Here is a 27,921-nt window from a genome sequence, read left to right as displayed (position 1 = left end):
GCGCGCCTCGTGACGTCACAACCCGGGCGGGGACGGCGCTCCGGAGAGAAACGAAGACACTTCCGCCTCGATAGGGCCCGGCAGCGCCGCCGCGCGCAGCCACTTCCGCCTCGATAAATGTCATGGCGGCGAGGGCGGGGCGGCTCACGTGACGTGCTCTCGGCAACGGTCTCGCGGCAGCTCTCGCGGTGCCTCAGCCCCCCCGCCCGCGTCCCCCACTCGCCGGCCGCTCGCGCAGCGCTCGACTCGCGCTATATAAAGGGGCGAGGCGGCAGCGCGGCGGCTGCAGCCCCGGGGCCGCGAGCGAGCCCGGCACAGGCCGCGGGGCCGCCCGTGAGCCGGGGCGGAACGCGCGGGTGCTGGGGGGACGCAGCCGGGCAGGTTTATTGTTTTAGGGGCGACTCCCCCCCCGCGGTTGGGGGCGTCCCGGGGGGCTCGGGACATGGCGAGCTCGACTAACACAAACCCCGTGGTAAGGACCGGGTCGGGGGACGAGGGGGGCCCCGGGGGCAGCGCGGGTGGAGGTGGCTGGCGGGGCCCGCCGCCCCCTCCCCCGCACTCCCTTCCCTCCCGCCGCCCGCCTCGGGCGGTCCCGGCCCCCCGGCGGGCAGGGGCGGCGGGGGGCGCGGGACAGCCTCGCCCCCGCGGCGGCAGCCAACTTGTGGCGCCCGGCGGCGGGGAGAGAGAGGCGGCGGGAGCGGAGCGGTGGGGGCGCGGGGCGGCGGCCCGGGGGCGGCCCCGCGGGGAGGCCGGGGGTCCGGCGGGGAAGGGAAGGAAGGGCCGTCGGGCGGGGGGCGCCGCCGCCGCCGGCGGGAGGCGCCCGGGGAAGGGGCGAGAGCTGCAGGAGCGCGGGCGCTAACGCCCGCCCCGAGATGAGGGGAAGGGGTTCCCGAGCCAGGTTTCGGTTTTGCGGTGTCGGGGAAGCCCGCCTGGGCTCCGCTGGAGCCATTTTATGTTGCTTTGTAAGAAGGAGACGATGGTTGAAAAGCACTTATCCCAGTCCAGCCGGATCGGCTAAGCCGAGCGAAAGCCCTCAGCTCTGGCGAGCAGGCAGTATTTATTTTAAAAAGAGAGAAAAAAAAAAAGGGAAAAAAAAAAAAAGAAAACCCAAACTTCCCCCCCCGTTCCCTTCTCGTGCTTTCTGCACCTTGGCGGGTGGCTCGCTGCTGCACTTGTACTCACAGAGGTTTGCAACAAGCAGTCACACAGACCTGCGCTGCCACCGAGCCCCCCCGGCCGCCGCTCCGCTCCCCGGCGCGCCCCCGGCCGCGACCCCCGCCCCGAAGCGCTGGAGGAGACAAACCCGGCGTCCCGGCGGCGGGCTCGGCCCCCTTGTTTGTGGCTCTCAGATCCATCATGGCTTCCCCCTGCCTTTCTGCCTCTCTGCTCCTTGTGTTCCTCCTCCCTGTGGCTGCCCTGTTTATATAGCGCTATTGCCGCTCTCTAATATAGACTCTGCTAGGATGGGAAGGTGCTTTCCAGCCCCACGTCACCGCCTCTCCATTTAAACACCACATCAGCCTTTAAATAGGGAGCGAGCCGCGGAGCGCGGGCTGGGAGGTGCATGCGTCCGCGGCGGAGGCTGGGAGGCGGGCGGCTTGTCCCTCGGATTCCGACCGGCCTTGCCCATCGGCTTTTCTTCCCTCCACGCCGCCCGTCCCCGTCGCCACTGGGCTGCAGAGCGGTGGTGCTTTGCGGGAGCGAGGGTGTCTCCTAACCCGTGTAAATGGGCTTTCCTTTGCTTCTACACATCGCACAAAGACAGTTTTCATCTGTTCCTGCATTTGAATCTGTTTTACCTTTTCCTTCCTTTTTTTTTTTTTCTGTTTTTGTTTTTTAATTTTTTAAAATTGATTTTGCTTGGTTGGTTTTGCGTTTTGCTGTGGGATATTTTGTTTGTTTAGGGTTTGGGTTTTTTGTCCTTGGCGTATAGCTCGCACACGTTCCTGTGCTCCTGTAAAGTCTTCAAAGTAGCTTTTCTGCTGCCTGGGGAAGGGAGTGTTTAAACGGTTCTTTCCCAGTGTATCAAGGAGAGTTGTGGTATTTATTTTATGGCACTTTGCCGAGGTCTGACTACATCTGTCTCCCCAAAAGTGAAGTTAATATTCAAGTTTTATGCATGGGTCATGGGCTGCAGATGCTGCTCAATGATTTATGTGTGTTTCTGGTGCCTACAGTGTACAAATATTTTATTGCAGTCCAGGCAGAGCAGTGGTTTTGGAATTTTCACTACTTAATTCACTACTACAAAATATACAAAAGAAAATGTAAAGCATCTTAGTTTTCTTTTCCTAATCTGAAATGTTAGAGACCTGCTTGTGAGTTAGGTTAATGGAATTGCAAGGAAACATCTTTGATTTGATACTTTGCCAGCTTTTGTGTCAAAATTTTAGGAAAGTAGCTGTTATACAAAGGGCAGTTACTCAGCGGGATGCGTATTGAATGTGTGTGTTTTCAATTTTTATTTATTAACTTCTTGTTTTGTGTTTTTTATTGTAAGAAAGGTTTTTATTTCTGTGTAGTAAATTAGAGGTTTTGCTTCTATTTCTTGACCAAGGTAGTACTGAATAGCAAAAAATACATATGTTGAATAATCTCCGGAGGACTTGTGAATATTTTTGACTCAACAGTTTACTAAGACTTGTTTTCTTTCACTGTGTTTCTGTACTGGAAGTCCTTTTGAAAGGTGTCAATGTGTGGAATAGTAAAAGCCAAGCTTAAAATGAGACTGCTTCAGATGGGTATGTTTTAGGTCAGTTTTCAATTAATCAGTAAAATCTTACACTTTTATCAATTGAGTCTCATTCAGTAGCAAAAAATACGTTGCTTACCCAAAGATTGCCAAACATGAGTAGGAACATTTTGAAATGCTGCAACCACGTGACTTTAGTAGGAAGCTGGACTTGGAGCCTAATGTGTCAATAGCTTCACATCAGCATCTCTGATTGTATCTGAATTGCTAGAAATATGTTCTCTGTAATAAAGGATAAATATTAAGATGTTAACATTTATATGTAGTATAAGATTTTACGGGTGATAAAAGTAATTTATTTGTACAAGTCCACAACAACATTAAACTCAAATTGGAATGCTTACAATATAGATATATGTTACTTTTTACTGCACATCTTTGATGTAATTGTGACTAGAAGTAGTTACCTTTACAGTGTGCTCTGCTGGCTGCATGTGGCCAGCTTACAGCGGTAACTGTGTGGCTGAGAGAAAGATTAGCAGTGTTTCAGGGAGAGCTGCAGAAGCAACCAGGAACAAGCTATTGTCAGATGTACAAAGCATGCTATGGTCTGTCTCTCCATAACATGTTGGTTATTGGAAACACAAATTGCTGAAATCCCAAGTGTTGTGATAATAATTACAGAGGATTGCAGTTTTTGTACCCTTGAAGCAGAAGGAATGTAGGAAGTGTAAGCCCCCAAAGGCATGTGGCATTTCTTAAAATAGCTTGCTGGTTGCTCCTGGATTTGGAGTGTGTATAGCAGTGTCACCATACTCAAGAGTTTTCTTTTCAAGATGTACAGAGAAAGTAAAATATAATCATTTTCTTATGTTCCTGGAGGGGAAAATAGTAGATTCCAAATCTCTTCTGTGTGTTTGTGGTTGTATGTAATAAATCAGGAATTTTAATTGTTGTTTTTAATCTGTAGTAAGTGCTTGGAATAGTGTTTATTGAAGAGTGATTTGAGTATTTTGCTCTTAAAAGAGCTTGACATTTAAAGCAATGTACTCTTTATGAGGGGGGCACTTTAATATAAACCAGATGAAAGCACAATTATTTTAATAGCAATCTTTAAAGTTTCCATTTGTTCTCATTGCTTTCTCTGACTGAATACAGAAACTTACTGGAAAGCACACCTTCTGTGACATCTTTAGACTTACTCAGTCTAAACTGTATTCCTGTGTTTATTTTTTGAGTAAGCAATGTATGCAAATAGTTTTGTCATTCGACTCCAGAGTCTTAGATGGCTTATATAAACAGCTTCAGCATCATATAAATAATGCTTAAAGCGAACACTTTGTGTGTGTTGAAAACAGTACAGTGTGCTTTCTTTTAAAGTCTGGAACTTAGTGCTCTTTTGTGATTTTACTGCATATGCCTCTTTTGAGGTAGTAAAAGAGCATTTTGTGATACTCTTCAGAATTCCACAGTGGATGTCTCTTGAAGGCATTGCTGCCCCCAGTGTGAGAGATGTTCCACCTCGGCTGGATGTTCAGTAGGAGTGTACAAAAGAGAATTTCAACTGGACAGGGTATTTCTGAATATTATGTAAATGTGCATCAGTAAAATCAGATGCTGTTTCATTGTAAGCATGGAAATGTTTTGTTCTCTTTCCTTCCTTCTAATCGCAGAGTCATGAGTGTATAATTAGAAAAGTATATAATTAGTGTATGATTAGAAAAAGTATCTGAAAATTCTGACCCATTTTGAGATGCAGTGCACTGTGAGGCTCATGCAGAGGGATACGTGTGTACAGACTGCTGGTGGGCTGGTTAACCCACACCGTGCTCAGCTCACTCCACCCCTGCAGCACTATCCTGTCTGGGGACTTAGCTGCTTACTTGGGCTGTTGCAAGTAATGCAGAAGGATCCTGTGTCAGCAAGGATCAGCAGGCAGAGTGAACATCTGTGATTTTAACCTGCCTTTCTGAGGTCTTGCTAAGCTAATGCTGGACACTAGAAACCAGTAACTGCTTCAGTTTGTTTTTTCTATTACCTGCCTAGGGAAAAAGAAAATTCCCAAGCAGACTGTTGGGCTATGGAGTCAGTTTGTTGTATCTGAATGTTGCCCTTCTTAAAGGGCTTTATAGACTCAGAAGGATTTGTGAATATACCTGACTGTGGAGATAGGAGGAAGTAGCTGCTGTTAGAAATTATTTGGCCTGTTTGTGTAAAATCTGTTTTATTAGAAAAGTAGACCTAATAGGTAGTTTTAGGGAGAGGAGGATTAAAGGAGAAAATGCACCCTCCATCCTGCAGGAATTTTGATTGTAATTTGAGGCATACAGGTAATAGTTCTCTTGACTTAATAAAGTAACTTATATGCTTGAGGTTAAGCATGTTTATTTGCAAAGTGTGGTTTTGGCATTAAGTAACAGATGCTTTTAATGTAATAAGGAACAATATATGGAATAGGTTAAGTAGTATTTCTGTGCTAGTTGAATCGTATAAGCTTCATGCAATTTTTTTAATTATAGAAATAATAGGACCTAATGTTATTAAATAGAATGTCTTTTTGCATCTGTTATGAATTAAGTGGAAAAATAATCCTGTTAATGGTGCCTGGTATTTCTGAGTTACTACACAGATTTAAAATACTAGCACTCAAGAGAAGTCTGGCTTTGAAAGTCTGTTTCAATGTTTATGAACTCAGTTCATGTAGTATTTCAAACCTGGGTAAGAAAGCATGCACTATGGTATGTTTGGTTTCTTTTGGAGAAGTTATGGACATAGGTGCTGTAAATGTAGTTGTCAAAGATGACAAACTTACTTTGTTACTTGAAGACAGAAATATTTAGTGTGTTGTTGGGGTTTTTTTGGGTTTTTTGTGTGGTTTTTTTTTTTTTTTTTTTGAAAGACCAGTAGCAAAAGAATAAATGATAATATTTCAGCTACTTGATTCGCAGGAGCATGTTTTAGAGCTAAAATGTGATCAATAACATAGAGTCGTTTGTTGGGTTTTGTTGGGATTTTTTGGTTTATTTTTGCTCTTCATTTTCTTTTTTGGGGTAAAGGGCTGGGGCAGGAGTTGTTAAAAAAATAACTTGAGCATGCCCCAGTGTGGAGCTTTTTTAAACAGTAAGGGCATAATGCACTAAGCAGCTATCAGACTGTTTATTTCCAGGTTCCAAGTATGTTCTTTTATTCCCTTGAAATCTTTATGCATTTTCTTAAGTTTTATTTTCCTATTTTTCCCCCTTATATCTAAAAGTAAAGATATTCAGCTTCTTTTTTGTGCCGTTTGGCCACTCAGATTTTCCCTGTATGAGTAAATCATGAGCTACTAGTCTCCCTATATTATTCCATAATTTAGGCATAACAATTCCATAATATGTGAAATACAATTTTTAGCATGTCTGCAATAAATTCAGCACTTTTGGAATGGACTAAGAAGAAATGTCTGCATAAAATAAGTGCTTCAATGCATTAAGTAAATTTGTGTGGTTCTCACACTTCTGGACTATCTGCTTGTGTTTGGTGCAGATTTCCTGTGTGTGCTTTGGAGGCACAGCCTTCCTGGAGTGCCAAACCCACTGCACCAGTACAGGATGATTATTTTGCATATGTACAACATGTCTGGTGTGTGTGGCATCATTCAGGATTTATTGCTTAAGGGAGTTAGGCAGTGGGGCTGAGGAGAATGACAGTTTAGAGAAAGTTGTGGCTACTTTCTGGTAGTTTGAAAGTCGTGTACTTGCAGCCCAAGGAGCAGCCTTGGTCAGTGAAGTATATGTGGTTTGCAGGCTGCAAGATTGATCAACCATAATTTGCAGCTTGCAGTGCTACCTTGCAATTAGATGGCACAGATATTTAAGTCTAGCCAAAATCCCATTGAGGTTCATAAATACAAAGAGAGGTCTGAGCTGTACTATTTCAAAGGTGCAGCATGTGCATAGTACAGTTCTCATGTGGTTCTGTGAATTAAATTGTGCTTTAATTGGTCATATCAAGTGTTTACATTCTCTATTTCAAATTATACCTTAATTTTAAAATTCTCAAAATGGTTGAAGGTGGAAGGGACCTCTAGAGATCTTCTTGAACCCCCTTGCAGAAGCAGGACCAACTACAGCCCAGGATCATGTCCAGATGGCTTTCGAGTGTCTGCAGGAATGGAGGCTCCAGAACCTCTTTTGGCAACCTAAAGTGAACTGACAGTTTACTTTCCTTGATAGTTTAGGTGGGAAGGCAGTGTAATAATATTTTTTTAGTATTTCCCCATGAAAATTTTGAAATGTAAAAGCATAAGTAGTGATTGAAAACAGAAGTCTGTCTAATCTAATATCCTGTCTTAAGGAGTTTCTGAAAACAAATAAAGAAAAACAGGACATTCACATTAATCCTTCCAGTTTTTTGAGCCTTCTGTGTTTTTCAGCTCAAGATCATTCTGAGCCATACTTGGTGCATGTTGAACTAGTAAGCAGTAACAAGTTTCCTGTCTTTAATACACTTTACAACTTTGAATGCTCTTTAATGCATTTTGCCCACATCCAAGCATTTTTGCCTGCTTAGGATCTACATTTGCAACCAGAAAACAAATTGACTGAATGGAAAACAATCTCCTTTTCTCTGTTTTAAATTATACTCTTCATAGCTTGATAACTCTGGTGCTGTAGTTATGGCACAGAATATAGTGAGCAGTCCCTTCCCTTTTCACCTTGTCTGAGCTCTTTCTGATTTATATGTTCCTGGATATTTCAGTCGCTTAGAAGCGTGTGGTGTGTTCTGAAATGCAGGTTTTTTTGTGGGGGGAAATCTGATTTTAATGTTAAAGTGACAGATTATTTTTAAAACAGTGCTGACTAGTTACTGTTTTTTTTAAAGCCTAAGTTGTACAGGTCTGTAATTGAAGATGTCATTAATGATGTCAGAGAAGTTTTTCTGGATGAAGGAGTGGACGAACAAGTTCTCATGGAACTCAAAACAGTAAGTTGAACTTAAGAGTTCTTTTTAATAGACCAATACAGCAGATAGTTTCCAAATCTGACTACTGCTGTTCACTGTAGAAATATTAATTTTTAATTAATTAAGCAGTGTAATCTGCCTATCTTTTGAATTGCATATCATTTGAATTGCACTGTTGTATAGACAGATCTACTCACCCTGTTATTTTCCCTAATCTGGCAGCAGTCATCTGAATGCAGTGTTAATTTGATCCCCAAAGATCACTTTTAAAGATTATCACTGCATCTTTAAAAAAGGGAAAAATATGTTTATTTTAGAGACAGACAGTTCTAAGTGTTTCTCTGCAGGAAAAAGAAAATACCTGCACTGCTTGATGTTTTTGCCTTTCTGAAAAGGGTTGCATTGTTGGATATATTGTCAGATTTTTGCATGTATGGTTTGTCATTTGCAAAAGTATTGTCATTCGGGGGTTGGTACCTAATAAATCACGCTGTATGAATCACACTTGCCCGAAGCTCTGAATCAGAATTGTTTTACATGGAATGGGTTTGAACCAAAGGTCCAAAATAAAGGCAGGATGTTAACCTGGGCTCTGGTGGGTCTCCTATAGCTTTCTTCAAGTTCTCCAGAAGTAAAAAAAAAAGCCCTTTGAATGGGAAGGGAAAAAGTGGGGGGGAAGGCTAAACAAAACAGCAAAAAGCAAGGAAATTGGGCAAGTTGGTGACTTTTTGTCTCATCCTCTTCAGTGAACGTGGTGTCCCACATCCACAATATTTTTCAAGTATTGAAAAATAAATAGAGTGGGAAACAAATTTTGAATTGGACTAGACAGAAATGGGTGAAGACTTTTCCCATGAGACCATGAACTGTCTTGGTGGAAACACAGTGAACTCTATAAAAAAAGTACTTTAGTATTTGTGTCACAGATGGGTTCTCTTAATAATGTCAGAAAAAATTAATGAGGAAAGACAAGAAGGAAAATGAAGTATTGAAGAGGAAGGGAGCCCTAGCGGATTTTGAAATCATGAGTCCTGGGTGCTGTTGTCTTTTAGACTTTGATATATTACAGAATACCCGTGTTGCTCTTTTTACAAGAGCTGATTTTTTGCATCTATGTCTGTTCTTTGGAGACCTGTCAGCTGACATAAAGAACCATAGGGCTGAAGAAGCTGAATTTGATAGTGTGGTAGAAGCTATTTAAATTATTGTAGAGAGGCATTATCTTGGGTATACTGGTAGCTTCTGTTGTAGGCAGCAGTAGTTTTTAAGCAACTTTTATTGAGGAGTTCCAAGAGGAAATGGCTTGAGGAAAGCTGTAATAAAGAATTAGTTTTGCGATTAAAGAGATAAGAGAGAATATAGGGAAATTGAAAACTTGAACTCTTATTTAAAGTTACCGGTTTATCTCAATTCATGCTTCTATTAGGGTTGTTGTGAATCTTCCTTTCTTCCTTGGAAGAAGGAAAGAATGTCAAAGCTTAATCTTGGACTGACAAGGGATATTTAATTACTTTTCTTAACTCTGTGGGGTTATCTTTTGTCTGTATCTGCCTGAAGGCTTTTTGCACAAAATAAACAGTGAAACTCTGTTTTGGACTACTGTCATTATATTGTTACAAATCCTGTAGAGTAAAAGTTACACACAGATATTTTTCTTTCCTTTTCCAAATTAGCTGTGGGAGAACAAGCTGATGCAGTCTAAGGCTGTAGATGGCTTCCATTCAGAAGAGCAGCAGCTTTTATTGCAGGTGCAACAACAGCAACAGCAGCAGCAGCAACAGCAGCATCATCACCACCACCATCACACACCTCAGCCGCAGCAGACTGTGCAGCAGCAGTCTCAGCCACAACAGGTCCTTATTCCAGCATCTCAGCAAGGTCAGACTTAATCTCTAAACATTCTGGTAAAACACCCTGAAGTTAGTCCAGCTCTGTAGCATATTCTAAATCTAGGGCAGGATGCTTTTCTGATGGTTAACTTTGTCTACTTGTCCTCTATTCAATGGGTCAAGAAAGCTGTCTCAGTGAAAAGTGATTTGGTATTTGTTCTAAGTCACATTCTTTAGAATATCTTGAAAAAAGCTGAATTCTTCTCTTGGTCTCCTATAACATAACATGCTTTCAGAATGCACAACTTTCAAAATTCTATTAGCAGTCGAAGTTCAAGCCAATATACATAAGCAGTTGACAGTTTCGTCACGAGGTAGTAATGTCATTAGGAGCAAATTATTTCAAAAACCCTTATTGGTTAGCATAACTCAACGCTAAGACATGAAAAATACTTGTATTATACTCTGTGTAGGTTTTTTTTTTTTTGCTCTTAAAAGATTGCACACTGTGTAGATATGCATGTACCAAGGTGTATTTTAGCTAGGCAGAACAGTATTGTTTCTTGTAATAACTGTCTTGTGTATTCATTAATAGTTTAATGAAAAATTTTTTCAGCAATTGTTTAATTTGAAAACTGAGACAAATATTACTGGATTTTACTGCATATATGCTGAGTAACATATCTGCCACCTATGAAAGGCTTGATCGAATTTTCAGTGTGTTAAATTTGTTGTGACATAAAATATTTATCTCTGGTAGTCACAGACTTCAGTCTTCTTGTCAGATTTCAGGAATCAGAAAACCTATGTTGTCATAGGCACGAAAGATGGATAAAAGTTGATATCCCTTGCTGTCTTGCCTCAAAACCCAACCACCATATATTCAACACAGTACAGCACGAATGTGACTGGTTTTTCCATGGTGTTTGTTGTTTTGGGGGTTTTTTTGTGGTTGCTTGGGGGCACTTTTTTGACAGGGAGGGAAAGATGGATGTTGCTTGTTTTCTTCTTATAGTACTTTTTATTTTGGCTAGATATGAGTTTTGCATGTTGGGGTAGAATTAATTTTGAGATGAAAGCCTCTCAATAAACAGGGCGGGCGCGGCCGCTCACCGCGCCCTCTGGCGGCCCCTTTGCGGACGCTGGCCCGCGTTCCCTGCGCTAGAACATGGAGGTGCTTCCCTCTGCTCCCGATGTAGGCGTGATCCTGCCCGTGGTAACACACTTAAAGCTGATTTACTGTTGACCAGTGTTGCGGCTTACGTCTAAATGACCGCGTGGAGGCTAAATGAAATTAGGATATCAAAGCACTTCCATCACAGATGCAGCTTTATGAATTATTTGACTTACCTGTTCCGTGGTGGAGATGGTATAATAGTTCCTCACATGATCTAGTGCAGTCCCAGGGAGGGATCAGGATGATCAGCATGGTTATTGCTGCTGTCCTGGCACAAGTTCACGAGATTTCCTTAATCTTTTGCCCTCTTTAATTTCCCTGAAATTTGGAGATGCCTCACAACATGTACAGAGATCTGAGGGTTTCCTACCCCAAGATCTTTTCCAGAAACTCTTATCCCTAATATTCTTAATTGTCGTTTGTTTAGAAGATTAAATGGAGAATACTTTGTCAATGGTTAATTAATTCAAATTGTTCTGCCACTTTCGAGTTTACTGTAACTAATAATAGCAGTGGCAATATGCTTGTTCTATAGGCTTGGACATATGTGCTTCCAGATGATCAACAGGTTGTTTGTACAGTTTAGCTGTCTCTTTCCTTTAGCTCACCAAAACTGCTTTGTTGTGTGGGAGAGGTGGTTTATCACATTGGAAGGACAGGGAAGATCATGAGCCTACAGCTATGCTGGCTGTGTGTAGCTCAGGCTAACTGCAGCATCCTGTTACTCTTTATCTTGGAATAATCCTTGCTTAAGTCTGTTTTTAGAGTTAACTATTTTTGTTTTTTAAGAACTCTGATATTGACATAAATTTTATCAACATCTCACTAATACCTTTAATTTCAGAAACACATTTTCAGTCTTGCTTTACATAGTCAGAATAGGTAACTGAAGCCCTTGAAATAAGATCTGTAAAGGCAAAGGAGTTGCATCACCCACTGTTGAATATATTCTTTTGAGAGTAAAACTTACTAAGACTCGAGACAGCTTAGTATTTGTTTTTGTGATGAAGCTCAGCTGACATTTAGGTGATATTCTTTCTAGGTTACTCTGGCTTGGATGTTATTTGGGAAGATTGTGTATTTTTTGTTGAATACTGTTGTTTTTATTTGGTTTTTTGTTTCTAGCACCTCAGCAGCAGGTTATTGTGCCAGATTCCAAGCTGATACCACATATGAATGCATCAGGCATGGTAAGAAGAGAAGTTTATACAGGCTTACACTGTCATTATGTAAATTGTTTTGATTAAATAGTAAATACTAATTTCTATTAGTCATCAGATGATTAAAAGTAATTTAGGATACACTGGTAAACCTATCTGCTGCCTTTCTGAGTTTTGCTGCTGCACTTACAGTCTAGGAACAGTAATCTGTAACTTCAGCTCGGCTAACAAATCTAGGATTTACTTTGATCCTCTGCTTAAATGTGTTTAACCAAAATTTTTTTAAAATCAGAAATTGGGATACTGCTGGTATGAATCTCCATGATGATATGCTCATATACCAATACACCACCATTAACTGATGCAAGCATAATGTATTTGCTAGATGCAGGAAAAAGCATTAAAAATGCTGAAACTTAAGTTTATTTTGAATGAGAGATGATTTAGCATTTCACACAGATCTTTGCTGATCACATTCATTTGATTCACTAATCGTGTATCAACGTATAGAACTGGTCTTTTACAGTTTTCTTGTACTCTATCTCTAGAGGTTAGTATTGCTTATCTTATTTTGCTTTAAAGGCCCTGGCTTAATTTAAAGAAAAAGAAGTTGTTTGCAGAACTTTGTAGACAACCCCTAATATAAGTTTAATGTGTGTATTACAACCAGAACTCTTAGAATTACATTCTTACCACCTCTATGGTAAAAGCTCATGGAGCAAAGTTTCATGATGCAAAAAGTTTTGAAGCTGGAACTGCCTTCTCTTAACTTTTACTTTTCCATTACCTGCTGATCTTGCTACAGAAAAGAGCCTGAAATTGGTTACTTGAATAGCATGATTTACCTACAAGCCAAGAGCACACATTCACCCTTTTCTAATGTTTGACAACATTTCAATGGGATTTGTAACTTTACAAGTCCAACAATTAAATGTGTTTTTGTCTTGTCTCCGTTATCTCGGGGTATAGAAAAAAACTAGTATGCCAGGCTTTTTAAACTCCAGTGCTGTCAAAATGTTGTTGCTTTGTATACCACGGCAAACTACTGTTCAGCAAAGAGTTCTAATCAATTTGGAAATACTGTTTGTGTTCATTAGGAACATTTAAGTTGATATAAAAGAGTGGATCTGACATACTTTGAGTATTTTGGAAGGCAGAGAGTAATGAGAGTTCATTTATCTACCTTTGTTTGGGATGTGAGAATGCATACAAGCAAGTTTTAATTTAGTGTGGTGATCTCTAATCTTGGCAGATGTAGTTACTATATTGGCTAGACAGTACGGGGAGATGCTCTTTCTTCTAAACAGGAAGTAAGCACTCTACCCAGTAATGAAGTTTAAATCTTTTCAGTAACGTACAATAGTCAGCCATAGTTCCCTTATAGTAGGGCAAGGGAGGTCTTTTCTGTAGGCACCTGCAGTTGAAATGGAGAGGCCTCTATAGAGGTCCATCTTCTGCAAGTTAAGGACTTAATTCAGATTTTTATGTTTGGAGCTCCCATAATTGTGTTGGAATTCAGTTTCCTTGCAGGTTAAAATTGTTACTCATTGACAGTTCCACTTTCTCTTTGAACCAGCTGTCTTGAGAGAAAAAAATCAGTCATTCTGTGAACAGTCAGTACACAGTATGTGTAGGTTCACTCAAAGGAGCTCTGTGATGTGGGACTTGGCATGCAAATCATTTACAGAATGAAGAAGAGTGCAAACCTGATTACTATGCCTTGTGAAAACAAGGCAGGCAAACATAGTCATTGCTTCAGTACCTTATGTTTCTTCAGATTTGTAGGCCCATAGTCTCAGCGGCTTTGAGAAAGTGTAACTAAAGTTGCCAGATGAGCAACGCAGTGTTGTGCTGTATTGGAAGATCAGCAAAGAAGGCAGAGGTTTATCTGCTGAGCTTGCAGATAAACCAAGAAACTCCATGGAGATGCATTAGGGTGTGATATTTAGTGATTTTGCTTCAGTCTTACTATTAAAGAAGGAAAATAGAATAATTTTTATATGTAGTAATAATGTACAGTTGAAATGCCTGCATTTTAATAGCTGCAGGAACTTGTGTGCAAACACTATAAACAGCAATAAAAAGTCAGGTGTGTTTAGGCAGTATGTTATGAGATGAAACACTGTCAATATTACATTTGTGGTTAAAAAGCTGTTCTTGTATTTCAGAGTGCTGCAGCCACTGCAGCTACATTGGCTCTCCCCGCTGGTGTTACTCCAGTTCAGCAGATACTTACAAATTCAGGTAACTCTCTGAATATTGAGAACAAACTATCGTTTTATGGGGATTTAAAAGGGAAGCATTCTGGGCCTTACTTCTTGTTATTTATTGCTAAAAACACCATCTGGGAATCCACCCTAACAAGGTAGTGCAGTCTCTTTACTTTATTCCTGCATTTTTTGCCCACTGACTTTCTTATGAACCTTGTGGTTCTGCCCAAGGTGTTGTATGTTAGAATCTGTGTAAGATTTCCCCACTTAGAGGGAAGTTCTAGATGCACAAGGATTGGTGTTGGTGTCTTTCCCCTTTGTGTATTTCTGAGCTTTGTGATGCATGATCCGAGCTCAGGTACTGTGCTGGGTATAAAAGTAGGATCACTACTTCTGTGCCTTCAGAACAGCAGTGTCCTAAGATTTTTTTCATACCTGCTAAGCATGCAAAGTGGAATTTCTAACCTTCTTAGCAATGATAACTTAATTTCATATTTATTCTTTCTAAATACTGTTACGCCATGCATTTAGAATATAAGTAAATGTTATTTTGATGAGCAGTGTATCTGATATTTCAGGTACTTTCATATTGTGTTGATTTTATAAACCTGATTATAGATTTGCTGCACAGGAAATAAAGAAAGGCCTGAGAAATACAGTTTTCTAGATCTAGTTGCTGCTTTTGCTGGAGTAGTTCACCTTTGCTCAGAATCACATGGGATTTAACCCTCTTGTTTTAAACACTATAATGTTTCATGGTATATAGTTGAAGTAAAATGTAAATGTGTAGCTGTTCTAAAAATGAAAATCTTCCCAGTTTTAAGGAAGCACATCTAAGTTTGTTGTAGCACAGAATAATCTGCAGCCTACATTTGTTAGTTTTGTAGTAATACTTCAGTTTTAAACATTTACAGTAATTTCTTAGACTAGGGCTGGGGAAGTCATTTCAGGTACATTTAGCTCTTTCAATAAATAGGGCTTTGCATTTTTCTGTGAAGGGAGAACAGGAAATCCATCTGAGGGAAATGTATAAAGTTCAGGATTATCTAATTTAATTGCTTCTCTCTTCTTACTCCACCTTTCTTATAAGAAATGTGACTAATATTGGAATGTATGTTAGCTCTTACTTTTCAGAATTTCAGGCTTATTTCCAAGTGTGTGTTTTTGTCTTGGATGTATTTTGTTAAGTGATGAAGGGTATATAAATGGAAAAGCTAAAGGATAACAAAAGGAAATCAAGTACAGGCATTGTGGGAATAGGAAGGAGAGATGGACAATAATTGTAAGGATAGATGATTCCTCCCCCCCCCGCAAAAAAAATCACCTGCAAATAATACTGTAAAGAAAGTTAGGCACAGAGGAGCTTCTTGCAGTGTGGCAACCAGAAGGGAAAAATTCTGAGGAAAGGTCATTCCACAGGACCCTGGAAATACCCCATGCTGTTAGCAGTGGATAGAATTTTTTATATGGTGAAAATATGTACTTCTATTTTGGTTTACAATTATTTGTCTTTCCTGCTGTAGAATATGTCTTAAAACAGGAAGTATGCTCATAAGTGGGAGCTATTATTTAAAATACTGTGGTGTGTTAAAGGATTAATCTGTGGCCTGCAAAAGTAAATTTATTTTTGGATTGTATACCTCATGATCATATTTAGATGGCAAACAGCCCTTTTCCTTGTTTCTGGCACAGCTGCAATTACACACTGTCTTTTCACTGATGAAAGTGAATCATTTTAGTATTTCTCTCTTTGAATTGCCATTGGTATTCTTCCAGGAAGCAAGCTTCTAAACTAAGATAATTTTAAAAGTGAACTTGCACATTTGTTTAATTTGATACTTACTTTACTACAGGCCAGATCCTCCAAGTAGTTAGAACTGCAAATGGAGCTCAATATATTATTCAGCCACAGCAGCCAGTGGTTCTACAGCAGCAAGTTATACCCCAAATGCAGCCTGGTGGAGTACAAGCACCTGTTATTCAGCAGGTAAAGGAAGTTTTTTTAATAGGTACACTTGGAAGAAAAAAACATAATAATTACTAAAGGAGCTTGCATTTTTGTGAGTGGATTGAACTAGAACGAAACTCAAACAGTATAATTTAAAAGAATAAAAAGTTGTGTGAAGTGTGGCAGGAGTTTTTTGGTTATGTTTTGTGATTTTTTTTTTATTTTTTTTAGTTTTTTTTTTAATGAACAATCTTGAAATGTTCTTTTCAATGTCACTTTGATTCTTGCCAGATACTGACTGGATGCAGTTTAAAATTTCTTCTGTGGATCTCCTGATGAGTTGTATTATGTGCATAATCCTAGTTTACATACTTTTAAATTAGTTAAGATTATTCTGTGTCACATAATACTCAGAACAAAATACCTACAACTGGCACTCCTTGGTTATTTTAGTAGTGAGTACAGTATGTTTTTTAGAAAGATTGTTGATCATCTGCGAGGTCAGCTGTGTGTCCAGACTGTGTTAGCATTGAATTTATCAAAGTCACATTGTTAATATCGCAATTCTACAGTTCAAGCATGACTAACAATTTGTAAAGAGTTTAATTTTTTTTATGAAGAAGATTTTTGAAAATAATCTTTTACTTGAATTAAAACATTCTAGTGCTGTGTTTGGAACTCGGGTGTGGTGGTAGTGCTCATGTTTTAGAATGGATAGACTTTTAAATTTTTTTCTTAAATTTAGCAATGCAAAATACAGAAAATTAATAACAAAGCAAGAAGGTATAGAATTAAAAGTATGTAGCTGGTATAGGTGGAATATTTGTAACTCTTCTGTAATTAGTTCAAGTCAGATTGATATGCTTTGTTTCCTTTGAGTCTGATGTGGTAGTCTGTCATGTTAGCAGCCACAGTACTTACAATGATATTCCATCAGGTTTTGGCTCCTCTCCCTGGAGGGCTTTCCCAGCAGACAGGAGTGATTATTCAGCCTCAGCAGATCCTGTTTACAGGAAATAAAACTCAAGTTATACCTACAACAGTGGCTGCCCCTACACCAGCTCAAGCACAGATTCCTGCAGCTGGTCAGCAGCAGCCACAGCAACAACAGGCACAACCACAAGCACCACTTGTTCTCCAAGTTGATGGAACAGGGGACACATCATCTGAAGAAGAAGATGATGAGGAAGAAGAGTATGATGATGATGAAGAGGAAGAGAAAGAAAAAGATGGGGGTGAAGATGGCCAAGTAGAAGAGGTAAACTTAATGTTATGGTTGTGTTTAAATTTTTTGTTGGTATTTTGAAAAAACTATCTATATCAAATAATAAAATTACTTAAGTAATTTTGAGAATATAACTTTAATCTTTGTACTTCAGATTGTTTGTTTGTTTGTTTCCAATGTTGAAGTTATGGAAATAGTGTGTATTAGCAAACAATTCAGCTGGGGAGGATGTGGAGGGCACAGCAAAAATTAGCTGTGACCAACACCATTTAAAACACTTCAGGAGGAATATTTTTGATGAAGGCCAGTCATGAAATCATATAACCTTCATGAGCAAACAGAAACAGTCAACTCCACTTGGAGCTAAGTGTGTACAAAAGCAGGATGTTACGATTGACAAAAAGGAAAGCAGTATTTGGTTCAGTGATGACATCAACAGATGTGGTCTGCCTGTATCTCATTGGCTATTCCATTGCTTTCTGTTACACAGGAGCAAGTTGAGAACTCAAATTTGATTATAATGCATCTTCTAGAAACACATCTTATCTTGATTTAATAAAATGACACAGGAACAGGACTGAGTTGTTGCATTCTTAATAGTATGTACTTAATTTAGACTTTGAGTTGGCTTGGTTTTGGACTTCAGCCAGTGGTTCTTACTGAGTTTTGGTGTGTTGCTCCAAAAAGCCCCATAAGAATAATAAATAAAAAAGAGGTAGAGGATGAGGAAATACTACTAAGTTAAAGTACTGATACTTAGTCTCAGACAGGAAACTTGGTACTCCCTAAATCTGTCCCTAAAATGCATCTTGAACTGCTAGATTTCTTCCAAATTTCTCTACAGCCTTTCCAATTATTTTAGATTCCATTTAAAATGCCAGTATGAACAGCATTTCAGTCTGTATCACCCATGCAAGATATGCAGGTAAAACTTGTAAATAATCAGATTTTCTGTGGTACATCTACAGTGGTGTCTTAACACTATTTTTCTGTTACAAATTACAAGTTGGGTTCATATCACTTTTCCATTATATCATTCAGCACTGATGTCAGTTTGAATGTTTTAATAGTTGCCTTAAGTGTAAGTCATCATTCTTAAATATTAAGTGTTCCTTGACCTTAATGCTAACTTTCTGGAGGGAGTTTTTAGTATGCCAAGATATCATTATCAACATGTCAGAAATCTATTTTTTGCTTCCTTTACTCCTCAGCAGCTACTTAGAGTGGATCACTTCCTTAAAGATTTTAAACTCAGTTAAACATACCATAACCTTGAATGGAATTAGGACCTCTAGTACACCTCCTCTCACTAGCATCTCCTCCCTTTAGCTTATATATTTGGAAATATTTGTTGTCCTGTGTTTATTAGTTGTTGTTTCAGGTGTTGAAGTGTTTATTATTCACATAAAAGTGTGTATGTTGAGGTTTGTTTTCAGTTTTGACACATCAAATGTGAATAAGACATGGAGTTTTCTTCTTATGGTCACATCACTTACGTGCCCTTAAAAATGCAACTCCATGACTTGTTCACATTTGATGTCACCTTTCCACTGTTTAGATGCTTTACAAAAAATGAAAGTCTTCTTTCTTTTGTATGAACATTTACAGTGAAGGAGCAAGACTGGAATAGTTATGGTGACAAAAGGCAGCAGTGCTCAGAAATTGGCCTGGACACTGAAGTTCCAGACTAAAATTCATAAGGGTATCCTCTCAGGATGGAGGGTAGGAAGCATCAGTGCTCTGTTGGAAAGCCTAGTGTTGCCCATCTTAACTGTGTTTTGGGTCCTGTAGTTCATGGACAGCACTGTAGCCTCATGTTGATGATCAAACTAACAGCTCTAATCTTGCATACCATCATAGCTTTTTGCATATGTTTATTTCAGGAGCCTCTGAACAGTGAAGATGATGTGAGTGATGAGGAAGGACAAGAACTGTTTGATACAGAAAATGTTGTTGTGTGCCAGTATGATAAGGTAAATCTCTACAGAAAACAATCCAGGATTTTTACTTTCTTTGTTCTTCCTATCAAATTATAGTTTTTAAGTAGTGTCTTTGTTACTGTTAAATACAGGTAGATTTGTACAGACTATAATGTGAATGGAAATGAGAATTACCCATTGTTTTCAAAACAGGTTTGTGTACCATGTTTGTACTGAACTTGGTAATGAGTAAAGCTTATAAAAACTTTGACTGCATTTTATTTTTCTTCACAGTGTCTTTTTGTGCCCTTTAATAAAAGGGCAGTCTTCTGGGACCAAGAGAAGTGAACCATTGTTAAGTTTGTACATTTATTGTGGCTGTAAACAGGAAAAGTAGTCATCAGGATTTAGACTTGTGGAAAACTGTTTCTTGATCACTAGAAGTATCTTTTCTGGATGATAGGATAGTTACCAGAGGAGAATCCTCTTTCTGTGGTATGCATTGTGCTATATGAAATGGCAGTGTGGAATGCTTATGCTTGTATTGCTTTAAATTCTGCTGAACTGTCTGGCAAGAACTTAGTCATTACAGGGGATCATGCTTTCCCTGGAATATGCAAGGATTTATCTGTGCAGGAATCTTTTTAAATGTGTCTAGATGATATCAGAACCTTTCGGCTGAGGTAGTATGCAGATTATTTGATGTGTTCTTTTTTTCTTTTCCTGTACTCAATTAGTTGGGCTTAAATGAATAGGGATCCTTTATAAAGCAGGGGAAAAAAAAGCTGTAAACTTGAATAAAAACTCCTATGTTGCAAAGAATGGCTGTGTTAGCAAGTCTTCAGTTATGCCCAGACTCTGCTTAGACTTGTCATCACATTAAACACAGAATTTAAGACCTACATCCCAGCCATCTGTCACTTCTAAACTGTAACCCAAAACTGCTTTGAGGCAATTTGTAAGGAATAGTAAGGGACCTCAGACCAGCAGTCAGGCTTATTGGAAGCTGCTGAAGCTGAGCAACAGGAACTACTCTGAAATCCTCATTCTCTAAAAGGGTGGAATGGGAACTTGGTAGGGAACAGTGTCCATTGTTAACTTCCAGTGCCAAATACTCTGAAAGGACTTCATCTCTTTTCAAGAAACCATTATTCAGTTTGCCTCTAAAATACATAGAATCAGCTTAGATCTGAGCAGTTCCCTCCTGCCCAGTGTCCTGCATCACCTGATGGTGGGTGCTTCTGGAACTGTGAGACAAGAACCAACAGGTAGCAATTCTCATGCAGAGCTTTTTGCTACGATCCTTCTGTGAACTGTCTCTTGAGGAAGAGAAAGTGCCTTCTTCTCAGATGGCCAACAGAGGATCTTTTCCTCTACTTTTTAGAAATCAATTTGATTATTTTTGAATCTTTGAAAACTTTGCCTTATGACAAGAAGTTTCATAAATGTATTGTGTGATGTGTGGAGGATCACCTCGATTATAAACTCGCTTGTTTTGTATGATACTTCCTAGTTCTAAAGAGTCTTATCTTCTTTGCTTTCTTGGTTCTGTTTATTGTATTCCAGACCATCATAACCCTCCTCAGTCATATCTTTGAAATCAGAGCTGCACTTTGTTATTTGTACAGCTGTTCAAACATTTGATTACTCTTAGTCTCATTCTCCAGATATGTTTGATTTTTTCTATATCTTACTTGTAAGGGTAAATAAGGTTTAGGGAGGAGCACAGGCAATTTATTTGCTGGTCTAGCAGTGTTCTGCAATAGTTCGTGTATGCTTTTGGCCCCACTGGAAACAGCTGATATTCTCATGAGAAAGTCTTAGAACATTGGAATCTCATTCCTGACTTGTAATTGCTAGTTCAAACCCAGTGCTTCTACTGTTCATGTAAATTGAAACTTATTTTTTTCCCATGGTTACTATCTTCTTATGCCTTGAATGCCATCATTGTTTTCTTAGACAATAAGTCAAGGCAGTAACATCGTTCTGCAGCTCTTCAGTAACTGTTTTTCTGAATCATCAGTACATTGTCATTTTTGAGATCCTTAGTGAACTCTTAAACTGTGTTGGCTCCAACCAGCACAAATCTTTGCTGGAATGAACTCATTTTGCTGTAAAAACTGTGCTTTTTACCTGTTTCCTCATCTTTATTCAGTTGTTCATCTGAGGACCTTCCTTCTAACCTCATGGCAGCTGAAACGCTTCCAATGAGGGATTTTTGTGGAATGCCATTCAGTAGGACAAGTAGTGTATATCAAACCTTTCCTTGTTTCTGACTTGCCACTGACTGCCTTTTTCAGCTTAAAGTGAAAACAGATCAAGCAGTACTAGAAATAATTAGTAGAGTGATATGGTCATAGCTGTTTGGGTGCTACGTTACTGTTTCTACAGCACTAATGGTAGACGGTGAGACTTCCTATGCTTGATAAAAATTGAAAAATTGCAGCAGGGTTTCCTGGTTTTATGATTTATATAAAATTTTAACTTTTTCTAGACCATCTTTGTTCCATCTGTAAAAGTTTATCATAAACTTTCCTTTTGGACAGCATTTCAGCTTTCTGAAAAGTCTTTGTTTCTTTGAGTATCTGGTGATCTTTTGCTCTTTCAGATGCAGTTCTTGATAGATTGCAAGTGTTTGTCTGCTCTGTGCTTACAGCATGTGGTAGGGGGTTGTTGCTTTTTGGTTTTGTTTTAATTTTTCCAAGGTTTACTCCTCTGTCTTTAGACTGTTCTTGTTCAATTTTCTTTAGTTTTAAATGAAACATGTGGACTGGACATCAGGAGGAATGTCTTCACAGAAAGGGTTGTTAAACATTGGAATGGGTTGTCCAAGGAAGTGGTGGAGTCATTGTCCCTGGAGGAGTTTTAAGGAAAGACTGCATGTGGCACTCAGTATTTTTAGTGGTTTAGTAATGTATGTCTAATAGTTGTTTTTATTTTTCTAGCCATTATAATTTACTTATGCATTCTTACCTAGTTCTGATGCAGAGTAACATGTTAATGTTTTTGCCCATTTTTAGATTCACAGAAGTAAAAACAAATGGAAATTTCATCTCAAAGATGGCATCATGAATCTTAATGGAAGAGATTATGTATTTTCCAAAGCCATTGGGGACGCAGAATGGTGAAGTTTTAAAAGACAAAACAAAAGAACTCCCTGTAAAAGGAAAAAAAACAAAAGCAGGAAAGGTTGAGACTTGGATGTATACTCCAATCAAAATGTGTAACTGCACATCAGAAATAAACAAAAGTTTTGGAACAAAGGTAAAATGTGGCAACAAAGACACTACTTCAGATGAGCAAGCCATGGACTGTAGCAGCTATAGCATTGTCTGGGAGCTGGTTTTGTGTGTTAGGAATACCTTAATTATAAATTCTACATACAGGTACCTACAGCTGGTATTTAGCATGTAAGGCTTTGTCCCCCCTGCCCTTGATTTAAGGTTTTGAAATACTTCTTCCACTGATTGAAGGAACTATTCCCTTTGATAGATTATTAATCTGAAAATGCTTATTGTGTGTACAAATCTTTGCTTTGGACACTTCCTTTTGGTAGTGAGGATGGTCAGAATCTTACTTAAACTGCGTGCAAGCTTTGTACAGAAGGGTAAGAATTAAGGTATTAAATTTTAAATAACTTGTATAAGGAAAATATTTTTAATTCTGATATGCTCATTAATTATTATATCTATTTGTTGTTTTCAATGCAGTTCCCCAACAGGTTGTTGTTCCTAGCAGTTACACAATGGTAAAATTATGATTTATATTTCAAAATTATTTTAATTTCATGTGATAGGTTTTATCTAGGGCTGCATTTTTCAAATTTGAAGCACCTCATCCCCCCATTAAAGTCACATTGCTTAACTTGTTAATTATATTGCTGTTTTGTGGTGCTTCGCCATCACTGAATTGAAACAAGTAAGTTTCCCTTGATTTAGGTTTTTTTTTTTTTAAACATTTTTTGAAAGTGTTTGGAGATCCTTTGAATCCAATACCTAGGTAATGCCATAGTAGATGCATTCCTTTACCTGCTTACTGTGTATGTAGTCAGACACCCACAAGTAATTCAACAGACCACAGGAATAACTAAATTTTTAATACAGAAAATCACATAAAAATTCTAACATCCTGGCTGCAACTCTTAATCAAAGATCTGCTTTACTAAAAAGTATAGCCAGAAGTTACCTGCAGCAGTTAATCTCTCTAAAGTTTCCAGATGGCATGTAATTTCATGAAGAGAGCTGCACAGCTTCTGAGAACACAGATTTTCGTAGAGTATCTTTAGACTGTCTTGGTAACAGCAAATCAAGCAGTCAGATGCACTAAACCTTGTGTAGTCACTTTTTCACTTGCCTTTTTTATTGTTTGTTTGTTTGGGGTTTTTTTTGTGTTCAATTTGTGAAAAGCAACAAAGTTATTCCCCCCTCCTTCCCTTTCTCACCTCAGAAGTTGAAGAACTTTTCTTCCTGCACAGGGTCATTGTTGCAAACCCTGCTTTTGGAAACGCAGTTACTTTTGAATGAGGAGAGGGAATGGGCATTATACTTAAGAAACTGTTGAGGAAAGAATGTTCATGTGGCTCACCATTTCAAAAAAAATTTTGCATTTTTTTGGGTGCTTGAAAAGATGATGGAAAAAGGATACAACAAAGATAATTTTTACTAACTTGGATAAGACCATGAGAAGCAGGCATGATTTCTTACTGTATTTTTTGCTTGAGAATGAGACATCTTAAACATTATTTTTTTAAAAAGTCACAAGTGTATTTTAGCAGTATGTAACAACTACTTTAATTTTCATTCTCTGATTCATTTGCCTCCAAGTGCATTTGTAGTCTCAGTAGTATGTAGAAAGATCACAACAAATTGTAAAAGTTTTATTGCTGTGATTTTGTACACCTGCGCTCTCATTGATAATGACTAAAACTGCCTGTAGGCTATGTCTGGAGCCGTATGGTTGTTAGAAAGCCGTCTATATTCATAAGCTTTATGAAAAGTTACTTGATGATTCTTCTAATTGATTCTTCACTAGTGGAATCATCATTTAGACTGCATTTTTAGCTTGGGGCTTTCAAGGTTTCACAAACTAATTGGTGTTTGCTTTCTTTTGAACATCGCAGGTATTTTATTTTTTTTACCACTGTTGACACTTCCATGTACAACTGCAAGGAAATCAATAATTTACCAACTAATTTCTTCCCTTACCTTTTCCATGTCTGTTACCAGTAAGTCTTAAGTAGTGGACTTAAGAAAAATTCCCATAATGCTGCACAACCAAACCAATAAAAGAAAAAAACATCCCCTTTAGCTGTAGATTCCTTTTTATACTACTAGAATCCAGTTTACTTATACAACACTTTGTTTTCATACAACTTAGTGATATTTCTCACCCACATACATATGCTAGAAGCTGCATAGCCTCTCTATTTTAAGGGGTAGCTGAATTTTAAAGGTAATTAAGCTTAGTCTGTTCTGAAGGATGTTAGATGCTTTCTGAACCTGCACAGCCTCTTGCGAGCTAATTGTATGGTATGCTTTCCAGATAGGTTTTTATCTTCAAATACAAATATCTGTGAAGTTTTGGGAAAGCCAGTCAAACCATGCACATACCAAACTGTGCTCTTATTGCTACATCAAGTGTTCCTTTTTTTAAGTCAAAAAGCATGTTTTAATTTCATTTTATTGTAGCAGCTTGCTGTAAGAATGTAGTTTGCTTAATTTTATTATTATACTTGAATTTTTAATCATGGTTTTAACTGTATAATTGAACAGACCATTTCATTAGGTTCAAAAGAAACCATTCCTTTCAGAGGGCAAGGGATTCCCATGTTCATAAGTGATTTTTTTTTTTTCCCCCCTTAGAAATAGTGTGCTTTTTTTTTTTTCCAGTTTCAATAGTTCAGTATTATGGAAACAATTAATGGTTTCAAGAGGGCTTATGTTAAAATTTGCACAGATAATGGAGCACCTTTTTTATGATGGAAAAAAAATGGGGAAGATAACTTCAGAATTATAACCATGATGACTGATGGAAACTTGCAGAGCAACTGGGCAAAATTGAGTCTTGTGCCTTTTCAGTTTGCAGAATACCTGTTTTGCCAGTATGACAATGATTTCTGAGAGAGTAAATTTCCTGCAGTGCTTCAATCAGAAAAGCAACTTTTTTGTGCTAATTCTGTTGGGTTCTAGTGTGTGCAATCATTTAAAACCATCTAAGTGAAAAACAAAATTAAGTGTTTTCTTTTAAGAAGATAATAGAGAATTTAGTCACATAAGGAACTTTATTGGACTATTTAAATAAAATGTTTTTATTCCCCCTCAGTTGCTGGTTAGCAACAAGATTTCTTTGAGATTTCATGCTCCTTGTTCCTGCATTGTACTCACAACTTGCATTTAAATATCATTCAGTTTCCTCAACACTGTTTAAAGTGACAGTTGTGGTCCAAGTTTATTTCCAGGATTGATACGTGATTCTGAAGCACATTTTCTAGAAGAGAGCAAAACACATGTTGTGTCATGTAACCAATTTTTTTTTAATAAATATTTTCTTATCTTTTTGCTGCACAATTAGGAGTGTTTAAAGTAAACTTCATTGAGTCTGTGAAAATAATTTCACCTCTTGACAGCGGTAATTATGTCACCACATGACACTACCAGAGTAAAATTTCTTCATTTCAGTGAAGGAGTTAAGAGACCTTGTTAACTAAAGTTCGTATTGATTTAATCTCTTCAATTTGTAAAAGCTCCTTTAAAAACAATGAAGCCCCCCACAACTTCCCCCAAAGCAAAAGGTTCCTAATAGAATGCAATAAGATGTCCAGGAAATGAACAGTAGTTTTAGGGCAATGCACACTGGATTGATACTGGGCTGCCTTACACAGCACCGTGGGGTTTTGCTGTGTGCCATCCCACACCACCCATGCATCCCCATCTGATATTAGAGTTCTTCTCAGACTTTGAGATTAATGACTATACAAGATGAAGAAACTTGCATATTGTTCTGTATTGGTGTCTGGCATTTAAAGTCTCGTTTTCCCATTGCTGTGATTGGTTGGGAAATGTGTAAAAACCAGTACATTGGTTTCCATGTCGTCTACTCTTTTCAGGCAGTTCATGCAGTGTGTTTTTTTTAATTATTATTTGGTGGATTAGATGTTGTGAAAAAAGGAGCTTTTTTAAACAGGAAAAACTACCTTGGGTTAGCTATATGTACAGTCATCCAATGAGACATGTTCCAGAGTGCATAGGGTACCAATAGATTATGGAGTGGGGGACTATCCTTTTTTGCTGTTCTGAGCTACTATTGTCAACTGCTGTTGTACATATACTGTTATGTGTAAGGGGGTAAATATATTTATTATGTTTGTAAAATTCATTCTGTACAATTGCAGATCAAGGTTGCTCCTCTGTGATATACAGGATATTATGTTTCAAAGGCCATGCTTGGAATACGATTAGAGAACTTAGTATTTTGATGTACTAAGACCTATTTTAAGTTTAATATTTTGCCTTTGCAAAAACTTTAATTAAAGATGTTATTTAAAAATGTTTGCCACTTCATTTACTATCTTGCATGTGCATTTGTTTCATATATGCGGCTTATTGCTACTTTGTAATAAGGTTGAATATTCTGAATTGATGTTCATCACATGCAGGTAATTTCCCCTGTCACTCACTTGTTCAGTTTGCCATGCAGACTTTCCATTTAATACCATCACAATGTGTGCTGGGTTGACAAATCAAAATCATGACACAATGGTATAAAAAATTTGCAGTTTAATCGTGAGGCCAGACTTGCAGATTTCTCCCTGTGGTAGCCTAAGGCTTAGGTGTTGAGGTAAGATTGGTCAAACAACTTCATATGAAGGCCAGTGGTGCCCTGAGGTGCATTGGGAACAGTAGCCTGTGGGTTGAGGGAGGTGATCCTCCTCCTCTACTCAGCCCTGATGAGGGCACATCTGGAGTGCCATGTCCAGCTGTGGGCTCCTCAGCAAGGAGGTGCTACCTGGAGAGGGTCCAGCAAAGGGCCACAAAGATGGCCAAGGGATTGGAGTATTTCTCTCTTAGGAGAGACTGAGAGCTGGGTGGGTTTAGTCTGGAGAAGACTGAGAGGGGTTCTCATCAATGCATGTTAATATCTCAAACATGGGTGTCAAGAGGATGGTGCCAGATTCTTTTCAGTGATGCCTAGTGACAGGAAAAGGAGCAGTGGCCCAACATGAGGAGGAAGTTCTTTACAATCAGTGTGCCAGAGCACTGGCACAGGCTGCCCAGGAGGTTGTGGAGTCTCCCTGTCTGGAGATGTTCAGAACCCACCTGGATGAGTTCCTGTGTCACCTGTTTCAGTGACACTGGCTGGCAGGGGGGTTGGACTGGATGCTTTCAAGATGTCCCTTCCAACCCTATTGATTCTATGATTCTGTGTGACATCTTGATACTAGTCCTGTATTCGAAATGCAAGAAAATACTGAGAAGTAAAAGGCAGAATTCTTGGATTATAACTGGCCAATCAGTGTGTATTTTTTCTTTTTAATGCAGACTTCTGTTTGTAAAATACTCTGTTAAAGACTTGACCCTTGTTTTCAGAGCAGATTTCAGCACTCTTTACCCCTAATGCGATTATGCCAAAATTTAATCCTTTCAGAGCCAAGACATCTGTAGTACACTCAGATGAACTGCAGTTGAACCACATTTGACCTTCAGTGTGGATATACAACATTCAGAAAATTTGGTTTAAGACAATTTTTTCTTTAGAGTGAAGACTATCCCGGTTATTTTTGTGTGAAATGCCTATGTAATTACACCTTTTACATAGTAT

General features: G+C 38.8%; 1 protein-coding gene and 1 long non-coding RNA gene across 2 annotated transcripts in view; one reads left to right on the top strand and one right to left on the bottom strand.

Moving 5' to 3' along the window:
* Positions 1-1,558, bottom strand: part of LOC148223385 (uncharacterized) — a 37,170-nt gene extending 35,612 nt beyond the window's left edge. The window contains exon 1 of the long non-coding RNA XR_015804653.1: positions 1,304-1,558. This is a non-coding gene — a long non-coding RNA (uncharacterized LOC148223385). The remainder of the gene's footprint in view (positions 1-1,303) is intronic.
* Positions 290-26,663, top strand: GTF2A1 (general transcription factor IIA subunit 1). The gene is made up of 9 exons (XM_014869839.2): positions 290-472; positions 7,556-7,657; positions 9,310-9,514; positions 11,768-11,832; positions 13,971-14,046; positions 15,866-15,999; positions 16,898-17,218; positions 19,069-19,158; positions 22,125-26,663. Exons 1-9 carry the CDS (start codon positions 443-445, stop codon positions 22,230-22,232), a joined length of 1,131 nt encoding a protein of 376 aa, XP_014725325.1. The 5' UTR covers positions 290-442; the 3' UTR covers positions 22,233-26,663.
* Positions 26,664-27,921: the final 1,258 nt, after the last annotated feature.

Source organism: Sturnus vulgaris, chromosome 6, assembly GCF_052056855.1.
Source record: "Sturnus vulgaris isolate bStuVul1 chromosome 6, bStuVul1.hap1, whole genome shotgun sequence".
NCBI lineage: Eukaryota > Metazoa > Chordata > Aves > Passeriformes > Sturnidae > Sturnus > Sturnus vulgaris.
Note: the sequence above shows the minus strand (reverse complement) of the source record. Positions and strands in the feature narration are given on the sequence as shown.